This window comes from Papaver somniferum, unplaced genomic scaffold, assembly GCF_003573695.1.
Source record: "Papaver somniferum cultivar HN1 unplaced genomic scaffold, ASM357369v1 unplaced-scaffold_18, whole genome shotgun sequence".
Lineage (NCBI taxonomy): Eukaryota > Viridiplantae > Streptophyta > Magnoliopsida > Ranunculales > Papaveraceae > Papaver > Papaver somniferum.
In genome coordinates this window covers 9,016,083-9,032,156 of record NW_020627707.1, presented here as the reverse complement: position 1 = coordinate 9,032,156, position 16,074 = coordinate 9,016,083, and the positions used below count along the sequence as shown (strand labels likewise).

At 37.1% G+C, this 16,074-nt stretch overlaps 1 protein-coding gene and 1 long non-coding RNA gene across 2 annotated transcripts; one reads left to right on the top strand and one right to left on the bottom strand.

The window, feature by feature from the left end:
* Positions 1 to 10,016: 10,016 nt before the first annotated feature.
* LOC113337881 lies at positions 10,017 to 11,340 on the bottom strand. Its single transcript, XR_003354473.1, has 2 exons — positions 11,011 to 11,340; positions 10,017 to 10,870 (listed from the first exon to the last, which is right to left on the bottom strand). It is a non-coding gene; the product is annotated as an uncharacterized LOC113337881 (long non-coding RNA).
* A 4,028-nt stretch (positions 11,341 to 15,368) lies between these two features.
* On the top strand, positions 15,369 to 15,830 carry LOC113338020. Its single transcript, XM_026583545.1, has one exon. The coding sequence runs from the start codon at positions 15,369 to 15,371 to the stop codon at positions 15,828 to 15,830; it is 462 nt and encodes a 153-aa protein (XP_026439330.1).
* The last annotated feature ends 244 nt before the right edge of the window (positions 15,831 to 16,074 follow it).

The window sequence follows — 16,074 nt, the reverse complement described above, 5'->3', positions numbered from 1 at the left end:
AGTCCCGGTCTCCCTTTAGCAGATGCCTGGAAATGGGTCACCCCTTAGTAATTAGGTTACCCCTTATCCAAAGTGAGAGTCCGTATAGTAATTTTCTCCCACGAGCGCAAAAACCACTTTTTTAGCCAATTTCGCCGCAAAAGCTTATTTCTCCAAAAATACCTACAGAGACATAAAAAGCCATAATAAATATAAAATCGAGCACTAATAATATATACAACTGAGATTATATAAGACTCAAAAATGTGCCTATCAAATACCCCCAAACTTATTATTTGTTATTCCTCGAGCAAATCAAATAAAAAATAAAATCTAACTCACTGTCGCAGGCATCGTCGATTGCATTTAGCGTATACAATAAGACTTTAAACCCCTAGGTGTCCCTAGTGGCCGAGTTATAGTCTCGGGAGGTCTTACTAGAGATATACCCAAAAAACCTTAATACTCCAGACCCTAGCTATGTACAACGAACCTTGGAAGGCACTAAAGAATCTCCTTGGTTGGCATACTTATTGACTACAAGAGGAAGTACCCTGATGTGAAATTCCAATTGATGTACACGAGTTTGACTCAAGCATACTAAAATTCATATAAAGTGACAGATCTCTACTTAAATAGTTGCACTATGGACATCAATATCCGGAGTCAAAACTAATCACATGGATAGATCAAGAAGATGGATATAGAAAAACATAGATGGTTTTGATGTTTACTAAGTGAACGGCGTTTCCCATATCTGTCTGAAGGCCTCCGCCAAAATGAACCTATCCTAATGGATTGAGGTACTAGTCTGACTAATATCAACACACTGGCATATACAAGGGAACCAGTGGTCGATAACCTAACTCTAGGTCAACACAACTGGCATATACAAGGGTACCAGTGGTTGACTTTATTGAATTTATTCCTTTTGGTCAAATGGTCTGGTCTCAGTTTTTTTTTTTTCAACTTTTTTTTCAACTTTTTTTTTTTTTTTTTGTAATGCAATCACTCTAATTCATCCTAGCACTTGTAACAACTTGAATCGTGGGCCCCACCTATCACTTAGAGAAACATGGTTTAAAAACAAAATAAAATAAAAATAGAAGTGAAAAGGACTCAACGAGATATGGTGAAACTATCATGTTATTTCTAACACCTGAGCTCTGTGCTTTTATGAATAGACTCTTTAGATGTTTCCATCTATTCAGATTGGTTCCTCAACTCCTACAACCAAAATGCTTCCATCCACTTAGATTGGTTAGTGCCATCCTAAATACGCATAAATTTCTAGGCTCTAGAGTTTATTTATTCATACTGCAACTAAAAAGTTTCTCCCATACCCCCAAACTTAAATCTAACATTGTCCTCAATGTTCTAAAGATGAAATTAAAAGCATGAACAAGGAGAAACTGTTACCATTTGAAGCAAAAGAGATAAGGAAAGATATTATCGTGTTGCATGAGATTGGGTTACCTCCCAAGAAGTGCTAAGTTTAAAGTCTTCAGCCAGACATAGAAAAGGTTTAGTCAACTCGAACCGTATAACAGTAGCCGGAATAACTGTGGGTCTTTAAAACCAAAAAGAGATGACAAAAGGAAACTGCAATGAACCAAGTAAATGTACAAGACTAACATGCCCTTACCTAGTTTCTGGATAACTATCGCTAATTGTGGTTCAGGTTCAGGTTCTATGAAGGGGTCTAAATAGACTATTTTCCTCGGATGCATTTCCTCATAGGTAGGATCCAAATTATTAGGTCCTAGAGTCTGGAAAAACTCAGATAAGAACCTGGAATCACAAAATAACCTAAATAATTTAGGATCCTCTAAGTCAATTAGGTATGACTTACATAGTTGACCACAGTCAGAGTAGTGGTCATTCTGAAGCAAATGTGTCGATTCTAATTTCCTAAAGTACTTAGGCTTAGTCTCAGAACTTAATAAGTGACACATTTGAAATCTAAACGTTCCCACAATTGGAAGAAAACTATTTGGTGGGAAAACAAAGTCAATCTGGGTATCATAGCCTGGGCAAACCACATCAACCAGAGGATGGGTTTCTAACGACTGAACTTTTTTCAGGACATCATTAGGTTCGGGAAACCTAGTATGAAGATAATCTTGTAAGATGGTTGAGGCATGGATATCAAGTCCTATGTGAGGGGACTTTCTGAGAGTTAAAGATAAAGCATTAGGAAAGTGATAATCACCCCCAAACTTAGAGTTTTCAGTGTCTCTAGATAGACTAGTCACAATCTCCCTAATTTCTAGATCATCAGATTCTTGGAAGTGGTCAATTGATTCTTCTAAGTTTTTATCAGGTAGTGCATCTTTACTCATTTCTACGGGTCTATGTTCTTCATTTAAGATTATTGTTTCTAAGTCGCTAGACTCTAAAACAGCATTTTCAGAATAAACCCGTTCCTCTAAACCACTATCGGCTTCGTAATCAAAAGGAAATACTACATCGTCTAAAACGGTGGTATTTCTAATCAAATCCTCGTCCTCTTGAATAGGTGAATAATCATAAAAATTATTTGGATTTGAAGTAGAAATAATATAATCATTGTAAATCTCAATTGGATTACTAGATTCCTGATCACTATGCCTACATATTTCAGATTCTTCATCACTACTATCCTCATCATCATAATAGTACGAAGATGATTAAACCTTATATAAATAAGTAGTGTTACCAATTATATCCTCGTTATCTTGATTATGTGAAAAACTATCTTCATTCTCAAGGGTATTATTGGATACACTATATTGGCAATTCAAGTTATTTCGAGCAATACTTTCGTTCGTCTCTAACTCAAGTCTACGTGTCGACTCAGCTATCCTCTCAAGGGTCTCTTCCAAAGAAAGTTCCCTTAGTGTAGGATCTAAGTTTTGATTTAATCTATTGAGGATATCTTCTACAGATTCAGTTGTTGTTGCAGTTCTTTCGTCCATAACTACGTTATTCACGTCATCTAATTTATACGTCGATTCAGCTAACTGACGTGATGACTCAGCTAAATTCCTGAGAGTCTCTTCTAGAGAAGGAATAGGAACTGAAGGATCATAATAAGGACTACTTTTCAATAGTTTGATTGTATCCTCTAGAGACGAAGAACTAGTACTATAATATTCTTGCTCGTATGACTGATGCACGTGTGGATAGTAATTGGGCTCACCATGGTATGACCCATAACCTTCAAAAGGTTGGCGTTCCCAACCACTATTCACACTATGGTCATAATAATGTCCATATTGTTCAGTTGGATAATTATATTCATTCTGATGGCTATTATAATACCAGTTCGACATTCTTAATTGCAAGGGAATTCTACACAATCACAAACAAGGATGACTCGACCAAATCAAACCTATAAAATCTAGCAAACAACAAGCATGATGGATCCACTTAGATTGTTTCTAGACCAGCTTCTATTCCTCCGAAAAAGAATTCATTACAATTTGAGCACACCCCTCTGGAATCAATCCGAGTCAAAGTAAGTTGAATTGAGGCGAGGGAAGCTCAGTGGAGCTTTGATACCCAAGGCCTCACCGCTATCACAAGGAGGCGCAGTCACGCATTCAACTCACAGAAACCATCATGAACTTTGAAGTGTGCTTAAAGAGCAACCAATATTTTTCGAACGAGTTTCCTATTAAGCTCGTTACCCTATCGGTCTCGTTCTATTCCAAATTTTAAATCTTAGGTTCACGTTCGGTTTTGTTTTCCTAAGACGGGCAAGAAGGAAACGGTGATGAAATCCGAGTCCTTATCTTGATTTGGCCAGGCCTTGCCCTTTACTAGGAAATTAAAAACAGTCCAAATTCTTCCTCAATCAATGAATCACCTTAAGGAATACAGTAACTCGCTTACAGTAGATTCGCGAGTGTTTCGATGGACTTACCTCCCGTACCAGACGGGGGATGAACCGTTGTCTTCGACTCGGGCCACGACTCCTATGCCGTGTGCGAACCCGAGGGGCCGAGGTGATATCGTAATCACCCTCCTTCCTTGCACACAATTTAATTTTTTTTTTTTTTTTTTAATAATACCCTTCCGTAGGGTTAAAAAAAAAGTCCAATTGTTTAAAGTCCAAAGTCCAAAATAAATAGTTACAGTTTTCCTCACACACTCTAAAAAAAATTAAAAATTAAAAATTAAATCCTAAAATTGTCCTCTTTTCTTCTCTTTTCGCTTTAAGCTTTTTCCTCTCCAAGTCCAAGTCCTTAGTGCTCCACTTCGAACCTGTAAATCAAAGAAAAAAAAAGACAAAGTAAAAAGGAACAAATAATTAAAACAAAATAAACCTAAAATAAAATAAAATAAATCTATATACAAGTCCGGGTCGGCGGCGCCATTTTGTTGTAGTATTTCGATTGCAGTAAATAAGGATTCGTTGCTCGGACTTGAAAAGATTTTTAAAACAAAAATATATACAAAATTTGTCACAGGATCAAGAGATACTAGGACTCAGGATTCCACCAATTCTTATACTCATGCGAATCAACTATTAATTCTAGACAATTATAGCTTATAATGATAACAAATATCGACTCTTTTCTTTGCGAAAAATAGATTTTGTAAAGTATTAGATGTAAATCATAAGCATGATGAATCAAGATTCTCATGGATTAAGCATACATCATCTGAAAAAATCACAAATAATCAATAAAAATCATAATTCCATTCATAATAGTGCAAATAGTCATAAAAGAATTAAATAAAAATTACTCATGCATAAAGAATGGTTTCTTCCATCATCCCAGTATTGGGGTTTAGCTATTCATATTAATCATACACTCAAAATATTAATTCAAATATCAAAGTGTGATCAAAAGAGTCAAAAGTTATAAAACAATGGTTTTGTGACCCACAAAATACGTCCAGAAAGAAACGATACCAGGGAACTGCAGTAAAGCAACGATACTCCGTTGATGTTGTTGACGCTGCGGAAAATAAGACTGCTTTGTGCAGTCTGTTCTTCGTGTTCTTCAAGGTCCTCTAATGGAAGCAGCAGCAACAGGTGGGAATTGCTGTTAATCCTTCTTCGCTCCTCTGCGTCCCAAACCTTCCCCAAACTCTTGATAACTTTTCTAGTACTCGAACCAGCCTTTTTATACCCAGCAAAATCCACAAATCCGAGTTTATCTATGAATATTCTTTTTATTCTCTTCGGTCAACAGTTGAGAGAAAATCTCACTTCAATCCTCTCTGTACGCGTCTTCTGGCCTATTCTAACTCTCCAAACTTCTCCTCTGACTTGAACAAGACTAGGTACATATTTATCCAGCGTAAAAATCTCCCAAAATTCTTCACAAAATCTTTGAAAATAAACAGAAAGAATACGTATCCCTGTTGAACTTTGATTCACTTCTCCCGGCCATTTTAGCCCAACATGTTCGATCCAAACGCACACACAAACCCTGTTTTGCTCTAGTAAGTCCAGCCCAATTAAATTCCACAATTGAATCTCTTTAAAACTTCCCAAAGATTCTCACACAAAAATTGCTCCTTGCTGCTGCCAGTTTCCCGCCAAAACGAATGTTTGAAAACGTGAAGAAATGTGACCTTCCCCTATCCAGTCCCGGTCTCCCTTTAGCAGATGCCTGGAAATGGGTCACCCCTTAGTAATTAGGTTACCCCTTATCCAAAGTGAGAGTCCGTATAGTAATTTTCTCCCACCAGCGCAAAAACCACTTTTTTAGCCAATTTCGCCGCAAAAGCTTATTTCTCCAAAAATACCTACAGGGACATAAAAAGCAATAATAAATATAAAATCGAGCAGTAATAATATATACAATTGAGATTATATAAAATCATGTGTTGGTAAAGCGTTTCGCTTTGATCAAGTTTATCTTCACCTAGTGACGAAAGTCATGAAAAGTTTCAATTACTTTGAGAATTGCTCTGACGTGAAACGGTCTGTGAATAACGGCTATATAACGTCCTCTGAGAATGTCTCAATGATTGGAATGAGAGTTTAGATTACATAACCATGTATTCCTTAATCCGAAGTTTTCGAACTTTGTTGATTGAGAGAAACCGGAGGAATTGGCTTTCCCAAGTCCGCGAACCCAGTCCGCGAACAGACGGAAGTTCTCTTACCGAGAATTTCTGCTGGGATTTTCCAAAAACTCGTTTGCGTGTTTAGTCCGCGAACTGGCGGAAGTCTCTTTGCAGAGATTTTCTGTTGAGTTTGGAAAACTCTGCCGGTTGCCTTAAGTCCGCGAACTTGTTTGTGAGCTTAAGTGGTTATGATCTAAAGATGTGCTCTGAACATGAAACTTAAATTACTAAGGAATGCTTTATGAAAACTGTGGCTATGAAGTTCATGAGCCGATTCATCGAACCGAATCATCTTTGTTTCAATTGTGTCTTGTGTAGTTACATAAGATCTCATAGCAATTGAACAACTCTCTAACTAGTTCATTTGAGTCAATTGAACTAGTTATGGTGAAGAAGAACTAAGTTAATACGAAATGCTCATATGGTTAACCTTTCGGGTTACTATGTTGAACCAACATACACGTACACATTTGGGCACGGTTTTTACAAACCCAGTAAACATCTACCCAAGTGTGTGTGACAAGCTAAGTTTTCGATCTAACGGTTGAGAAATATTAGCTTGAATCTAAATCAGGTTTTCATCTAACGGTGAATATGGATTGCTTTGTAACTAACGCAAAATCCTGATTTGAAGGCTATATAAAGGAGACATCTAGTATTGTGCAAAACTAATCCCCACACGTCTGTGTGATACTAGTGCGCTCGCTAGAGTCGATTCTCCTTTAACCTTTGGTTTTGTTCTCTAAAACCAGGTTAACGACTTAAAGTATTCATTGGGATTGTGAAGCCAGACCGATACTACTTTTATCGTAGTTGTGTGATCTGATCTTGCATCTTCTATCGTACGAGTACAATATTTGATTGGCTTGAGATCATGAGAATTCTCCGATAGGCAAGATAAACAAGTCACAAACATCTTCGTCTCAGTGTTTGTGATTCCTCGACAAACCGCTTGTGTAGTCAAGAAGGATTGTTGAGAGGTGATTGATTAATCTAGGCTGTTATTCGGGAATATAAGACCGGATTATCAATTGGTTCCTGTTCACCTTGATTTTATATCTTAAGACGGAACAAAACCTAGGGTTTTTCTGTGGGAGGTAGATTTATCCTTTAATAGACTTTTCTGTGTGAGACAGATTTGTTTATTATCAAGTCTGCGATTTTGGGTTGCAGCAACTCTTAGTTGTGGGCAGATCAGCTAAGGGAATCAAGTGCGTAGTATCCTGCTGGGATCAGAGGCGTAGGAGTACAACTGTACCTTGAATTAGTGAGAGACTGATTGGGGTTCAACTATAGTCCAGTCCGAAGTTATCTTGGAGTAGGCTAGTGTGTGTAGCGGCTTAATACAGCGTGTATTCAATCTGGACTAGGTCCCGGGGTTTTTCTGCATTTGCGGTTTCCTGGTTAACAAAACTTCTGGTGTCTATGTTATTTCTTTTCCGCATTATATTTTATGTAATTGAAATAATACAGGTTGTGCGTTAAGATCATCAATTGGAAATCCAACCTTTGGTTGTTGATTGATATTGATTGATCCTTGGATATTGGTCTTTGGTACCGTCCAAGTTATTCCTTGTGTTTGGTTAAAGACTCCCTATTGTTTTAGCTTGAGTAAATCAAAACAAGTGAGAGATATTGACTCCTTAAGATACTTCAATCTAGATTGAGTCTGACTGTCTAGTTGATTCTCTAGCAAAGTATTTCGGAGTTTGTCCATACAGATTGCTACGCAAAATATTGGGTGGTGTTGTTAGACCCCTGTTTTTCCAAAAAGTAATAAAGACTCATCATGCTCGCAATAGAAAGAAGGCTCAATGACTACAAGAAGGTTACAGAGTTTCCACCTGTTTTGATGACAAGCCACGCCTACCTTGAAATCCACAATCCACTGGTTCATCCTTGGAATCCTTCGTTGTTAATATAGACTAACTGTTAATCACACAAGTATTATAAAAAGTAGTCAAAAGGCTCGTAACATAATCTCATACAATTCTCTAGTTATAGGTAAGTGAACCATCTAATGGTTCTAAGCCCATTTATGTTTTGCATCTTATTATTCTATCTTAGCACATATAAAGGTTTACTAATTCAATTGGGTTGGTTCTACATTCAATTAGATAAGTTTTAAGAAGATCTACACCCTTGTAGAAGAAACCAAAGGTCAAACCGGACCACAAGGTCCAATTCATTGTTCAATTATAAAACTGACTCCAAAACCTAAGTTTACTAAACAGGCCTATTGATAGACGCATTTATGTGTCTAATATAGCCCAATTGTATATTGTGTTAGTACCCATTTTTGTACTTATTATGGTTTTTTATGTCCCTGTAGGTATTTCTGGAGAAATAAGCTTTTGCGGCGAAATTGGCTAAAAAAATGGTTTTTGCGCTCGTGGGAGAAAATCACTATACGGACCCTCGATTTTGGATAAGGGGTAACCTAATTACTAAGGGGTGACCCATTTCCAGGCAGCTGCTAAAGGGACACCGGAGCTGGATAGGGGGACACCCTTCTTCACGTTTAAAACAGAATTTTGGCGGGAAAGGACTTTGCAGCGGAACTGATATTAAGGTTCGATTTTATGGACGAATTAGAAGTAGATTCAATTGCTGGATTTGTTACGAATGGGCTATAATTAACTAAACAGGCCTGGTGAGGTTGCTGGACGGTATCAAATTTGGCTAGGAGCCGAGTTTGGAAGTAAACAGGACGTTGAGTTATTATCGGCTTTTCTGGAGAAAATAATCAAGGAAGTTACGTGTGAAAGTGCAGTCAATATTCTCCTAATATTCATACACATCAATATGGAAAGTTAAGAGTAACTCAGCGCGTAAGGAAGAGGAAAAATAGCAGATATTCGTGACCTGTAGTTGAAGAGAAGACAGAGACTTGAGGGAAAGGAAAAAGGGAGATAAACTCAGATTTAAGCGAGTTATTTGGGGCTGTGAAGTATATAAGAGGTGGAGAGAGGTGAGAGAATATTGTCGAGAGTTTGGGGAGGTTTGGAGGCGAGCAGAGAGGCGCAGGAGGAGTTGCAGAGAACTTACCTGCTGCTGTTGCTGCCATTAACACGCCTGAAGAACACGAAGAACGGACTCGCAGCAGCAGTCGTTCCTCAACAGTGAAATCGACTGTCGTCTGTGGGTCGTAGTTCTTCAATAACAACAGCACCTCAGCTTGTCGTTGATTCTGGACGCCTTCTGTGGGTCGCAGAGTTCTGTTTTACATCAATTTCTTGTATTTCTCTTCATTGTAAAACACTTTTGAGCATCAATGAAATATTTTGAGAGCATTTTTACTATGATGATTTAAACCCCAACACTGGGGCGACGGAGGAGGCCGAGCTTCATAAATGGGTAATTTTATTAATTCTTTTTAAGACTTTTGCATTAAAAATTAAGTGAAATATGATTTGATTAAATTGGGTGTTATTTGATTAGATGGGTCATGCTTAGCTTAGGTGATTTGATGTTCCATGCTTAACATTTACAACCAATGTTTTGAGAATCGACTTTGGCAAAATAAGAGTCCATATATGTTTTGAGCTATTATTGTTGAGAATAAATCATTAAGCCTTAAGTTATGAAGATTGGCCGAATCATTAGTCCCAGTACCTCTCTACCAATTTGTCAATATTTGTATATATATTTTTAAATCTGAAAATCCATTACCTTCACAAGTTCGAGTTTGAACGATACCCCTTATCATCATTACTACAACCACCAAAAATCTCTTATCACCTATTAACCAAAAGCCTGGGCCATCTGAGTCAACTGACCGTCACTAACGGTCAAACTAACAGTCAAGGTCCAAGTCAAAGGTCAAGGGAAGTCAAATGGTCCAAGGTCAACTCGGTCAAACTAGACAATGTCTGGTCAACTGGTTAACTCAGTTTACTGAGTCAGGCGAGTCGCTACTGAGTTCAATAGATTCAACTCAATCAGACCAAACTATTCAGATAAGTCAATTTAACTGACTAAGATGACTAATAGGTTTAAATTTCAACAAACAAGAATTCATACAATTATTATCACTAACAACAACTTCAGCAATACAACTCCTTAGTTCTAACTCAAACTATCTCTAACTGCAATCTTGTTTACATATCCATTTTTGTCATTGGAGAACAACCGCAGATTTATCACCATTCATAATAACCCATCACTTCATAATTCAGTTGCATTTCATTAACATATTCCACTGCACTTCAGCACCACAGCATTAGCATAACAATCACTACAATACTAGCTTCATTCTCTGTAATTCATCAATCCTTCCTTGTGTACATTTGTAACTCAACTACATTCTTTTTGCATTAACACCACCACCACCACTAACTGCTCATACTTGACTTCATCATCCTCTCCATACACATAAAACTCCACATCAATCCCAGCAACAATTATCACCAATCCTTCTCAATAGACTGCAGGTCTACATAGTTCTACTATCACATTCATCACTAGCACATTTTCAAGACCTCCACCTGAAATAGCACTTGATTTAGCTTGCTCAAGCCACTGAGATCAATTCCTCTTTATCAGTTCAACACAATAAACACCAACAGAACATTTATGCTCTACATCTGCAATTTCAGTTCAAATTCATTGACTTCATGTCTTCATACCTGCATCTGTTATACATCCTCATTTCTTGAGTTCAGTTCAAGTTCAATATTGTCATCTCAACAGCTCATGAATTGCTATCTCACTTAACTCAGACCATCTAGCTAAACATCATCACCTACAGTTCAACTCGGAAATTCATAACTAAAACTTCAATACCAGCCACACACAATTTCTCAGTTCATACAAATATTCCCTGCAACATCAATTCATAACTAAATCAAATTAAACTTCATATAGCCATTTAGACTTCAATCAAACACAACCCCTATACCAATTCAATCAAATAACAACAATCCCAAGAAGGAAATCGAATTAATTGAAACCGTAAATTACCTGGTTCTGTGATTCTTCATAAGAACAGCTTCAGAACTTTAATTAAACACCAACCCATTCGATTCTTCATCTAAAAGAAACTCAAAACCCCTCGTAATCACTCTTCCAACTCAAGAACAGAATCCTAATTGATTCAACAGCATCCCTCCTTCTTCTCCCAAGCTCATATAACATCAACACCACCACCAGTAATCAAATCCTAATGTTTACCCTAAGTTTCACTTCAATTCGACCTCAGAATCATCTCACAAAATCACCAGAGAAAACGAGAAGAAGAAGAAGAAGAAAGAAAGAACGAGTAAGAATGAGCTGGGATCGAGTTTATCTCGATGGGTTCTGACGATAAGACCAAGGAAAATTATTAAGACACCCAATAAATTGATACGGGCAGCCAGGTCGGTCTAGATGCAAAAATGATTATTTGTCCTTCTTACTATGATCCAGTGATATCTTCTTCGTCCGGTGTCTGAATGACACGTTCGAGTAGTCTATTTTGACTAATTTTTCAAGATCTATCTAATGGTACTAGTTTCGAATCTAGATCGTTGTTAGATTAATTTTTATTAATTAAGGTTCATCTCTAATTAATCGAGGTATTAGCGGCTGAGTCGTCTCTTGACTAGTCTAATAGCATTTACGAGCTTGAGGGTCCTTACATGACCAGTTAAAATTTGACTTTAAGAACTAATTTTGAGGGATCTGCAAATTTTATTACAGAAGCTCCACTTGTTTTGTGTGATAATAAGAGTTTTATAGCCCTGACTTCTAATCCCATGTTCCACGCTAGAATGAAACATTTGGTTATATATTTTCGTTTTGTCAGAGAGCTTGTTCGTAACAACATTTTGCATGTTAAGTACATATCCATTAAAGACATGTAGCTGATGTCTTCACAAACGGTTTGGCAAGTCCAACATTTGAATTTTTGAAAAAAATGCTTCGGGTGCTAAACACCCTTGTGCTTGAGGGAGGGTAATTGAGATAGTGTTTGTAATAACATTTCTTCTTTTATTTCTGCTTTTACATTTATTTGTTTTCTGCAGTCACATTTATGTTACAACTATGTCCGTTTTTGTTATGTTAATCGTTAGCTAACAAAATGTATGTGTATGGTACTAAAGACCCTTGTGCTTCAGGGAGGTAATTGAGATAGTGTTTGTGATAACATTTTTTTTTCTTTTATTTCTGCTCTTACATTTCTTTTGTTTTCTATTGTTACATTTCTGTTATAACCATGTTCGTTTTTGTTATGTAAATCTTTAACTAACAAAGTCTATGTATAGTTGGGCCGACCGATCGGAAGGTCCGAAGGGAGGGAGTCCCTTTTATGGTCACATTTTTTATAAAATGGAGTCTAAAATAAGTGCAATTTGATAAAAAAAAATTGGAAACGGTTACTAATAAAAAAAACGCGCAATTGGGGATACTTTTATTAATTGGGGATACTTTTGTAAATCAAGTTCTCCCATATCCGAATAATTTATACAATTCCTAATCTACCCCTTATTAATCATATTTAGTGGTTAAATATAATTAGTTAAGTTAATAGATTAGTTTGATAATCATTAGAATAAAACATTGTTGATGCAACAACATCAAATCAAGATATTTATGATCATGAAGGTTTAGGTGAAGAACCAACCCAGGAAAGTAAACAAGCTGAACATATAAGTGCTCCAATTACTCATATATAGGTATTAATGTATTCAAAATTGGATTTTTTTCATTAAATTCGCCATTGTTGCGCCTGAAAAACTCATTCCTGGCATGGTAAAAGTATGAATACTATACCGGCAGGGACCAAATCGGTATGGTATTCATACGTTCACTATGCCGATACACAATATCCCCCGATTATGAAATTGTATGTACACTTCCGGCATAGAAATATCATTATCGAGCATGCCGGCACATGATGCAAGATTTTTTGTATGTTTTTGTCCAAAAATCGACTCAGTACACTTGGAAATCGACAATGCCGGCACAAACAAATTTTGGGAGAGACTTTCTGAGCTATCAGGATATCGACATGGTGTTCATCTTAAAACCCATGCCGGCACAAGATATCGGCATGGTATTCATCCTAAAAACCATGATGGCACAAGATATCGGCATGGTACTCATCTTAAAATCCATGCCGGCACTAGATATCGACATGGTATTCATGATGAATACAATGCCGATAGTAACTGAAACTGAAAATTTACAGTTACAATTTTTGATTCTTAACATAAACGAATTCTTTTAAAACGAATCGATGATTAGGTTTCTTTCAAGAAAGTATATATATTTATATAATAAATTAATTGCCAAAGAAATTTTTGATACAACGATGAAATCGATGATGAAGAAAATGAAAAATCAAAGAGAAGAGCCGGCAGTAAAGGAAAAGAGAATGAGAAGGAGAAGATAAGAAGAAAAGAAGTTAAAATACTAAAGAGTATTTAGTATTTCCATATCCAAAAATCACCCTTTAACAGAAGTTATTGGATGGGGATATTAAGTCATATCCTCCAATTGCGCGTTCTTAAAAAACTGGAAATGTCCCTCCTTTTTAGTCCAACTATTATAATTTCTTGTGGATCCTATTTTTTCAGGGATATAATTGGCAAGCAAACTAAAATCTAACATATCTAAAAATTCGTGCTTTGAAATTTTTACAAATTTTATCTCGTTGGAAAGATTTTAAAGAGATCTACACAATGAGTACAAACAACAATATCAAATTTAGAGTTTTTCGACTTTTTTTGATCGACCCTCCCAGCTTGGCAACATCGTTCTGGTACCATAATGTCTAGTGGTTTGGCGTCTTTATCCTGTGAGTGAATGACAGCTGGTAATGGTCCTCCATGTCTATTATCTCTTTGTCTCCGTAATATAAATATTGTCACTCTCTCTCTCATTTTCCTTTAAGGAAACCTCTGATTCTTTCTCCATAACTACTCTTAACCTAAGACTATTCTTGACATGAAAAAATATCTAAGTTGTTTACACCATAATAGTCCTAATATTTAATGTCAAATGAGAAGAAAAAAATATCTATCGTCAAAGAATCATTATGATCCAATAGAAGTTTTTACTTGTTTTCTTGAACAATTTTTCTTCTCAGATTTGTCATTATGCACAATTTGTTACACAAAGGTTACCAAATAAGAAACAATCTCAATGGATTATGGCCTCATAATCCATTGCTATTATAACACTTACCGAACACCTCCATCATTAAGATAACACTTTAAAATCTAATAGCATACACCTATTCTTCATCTGTTTTCTTATTTAACTTTATACAATCTTGATGTGCATGTGCATGGATCAAGAACTACTACTTGTGTGGGTGATATCTCCGTAATCATGCGTAGCATGATATGATAAAGCGCCTGTGGCTAGTTGCAAATATTGCAATTGTCACGGAATTATGGAGGTTGCGCAATAAAGCTTTTTTTTTAAGATATGGCAGTTCAATGGCTTGGCTTTAAAGGCAGGGTCTATCAGATAATCCGTGATAACTCAATTAGAATGAAGGGTCATATGTATAACAATGTGGAAGATTGCGCATCTTAAATTATTTTAAAGTGTTGCATAGATCGTGCAAAATTTCGACTCCAATTGAGGTTATAGTTTAGGGCTGCACAAGACCCGTCCACGATACCCAAACCCACCCGTACCCGCTAAATCCGTGGGTTTTTAGTCCATACCCGCCCGCTGTGGGTGCGGGGTTGGTTATGAAAAAAATAACCCGTTGTCTGTGGGTGCGACGTTGGTTGAAGCTAATACCCGCCCATACCCGTCCAAAAAACCCGCAGATTATATACCATTAGATAAAACTAATCATAGCCGTCCATTATGAAACCCTAATACTAGTAGATAGGATAACTGATAAACCTCATTCACTTTCTACACTCTTCTCTCTGTTCGGCCTCTCCTCTTCTTCCTCCTCAGTTCTTCTTCTTCACCTACAAACGACAATTACCAGAAATCTTCACTAGAAATCGACAACAACAACTTCGAATCTTCACCAGAAATCGACAACAATCGCAAAATCAACAGATTCAACACTTAATCTTTATCTGTGAACTTCCTAGGTATGAATATATTGGGGGTTTTGGTTTTTTTCTCACTTAATCAAGGAGAATAGAAGTTACTCTAAATTCTTGAATATAAAGCGGGTTTAAACCCGTTTAAACCATACCCGCCCAACCCGTAGCGGGCGGGTAACAAAACCCGCCCGTTTTTTGTGGGTGCGGGGTTGGTTATGAAAAAAAATCTGCAGTCTGTGGGTGCGAGGTTGGTTTTAGCTTATACTCGCCCATGTGCAGCCCTATTATAGTTGGTCACCTCCTAATCAAGATGAAATCATGATTTGCTGTGATGGGGCTTCACTTGGTAATCCAGGCCAGGCCGGTGCTGGTGTTACTTATCGTGATGCGAATGCGGCGGTGCTTGGAGCTCTTTGTGTTGGCCTTGGTTGGCAAACTAATTATTATGCAGAAGTGTGTGCGGTAATTTATGGTGCGATGCTGCTAGCAAAGAGGTGGAATGTTAAAAATATTTGCATTCGCTCAGACTCGATGAGTTGTATTCAAGCTTTCCAAAAGGGTAAGCTTCCATGGCAGCTAATGCAGAAGTGGAGAATGGCGAAGACTTTTTACAATAACATCCGCTATATTTATAGTTATAGGGAAGTTAATTTTTCATCTGATGCTTTGACCAAGCAAGCCTGTTTGTTGGCTGAAGATATTTTTGAGTTTTATGAGGGTAGGCCAGGTTTTATTCTATCTGTAGAATGGCCTGAAGAGGTTTATTTTCATTTCAAATAGGCTAAACTAGTGGATGGCCTCACGGCTAGCCTCTTAGTTGGCCTAGTCTTGTACAGTTTTCGTTTTTTTACTTAATTTTATTGACCGAGTAAAAAAAAGATATCTTTGTAATCGTATCAACTTTCTAACAGTCAAAGAGACATCACTTTCCGGTGGAGCCTTTATCAGCATCACGGCATCACCAGAATCAATTATGCACCCCACATTCCACGGCACCCCGAGAAGCGTTGCCTATACAAGAACT

Coding starts and splice junctions, on each gene's coding strand:
- LOC113338020 (XM_026583545.1), top strand. CDS start 15,369: ATGATTTGCTGTGATGGGGCTTCACTTGGTAATCCAGGCCAGGCCGGT.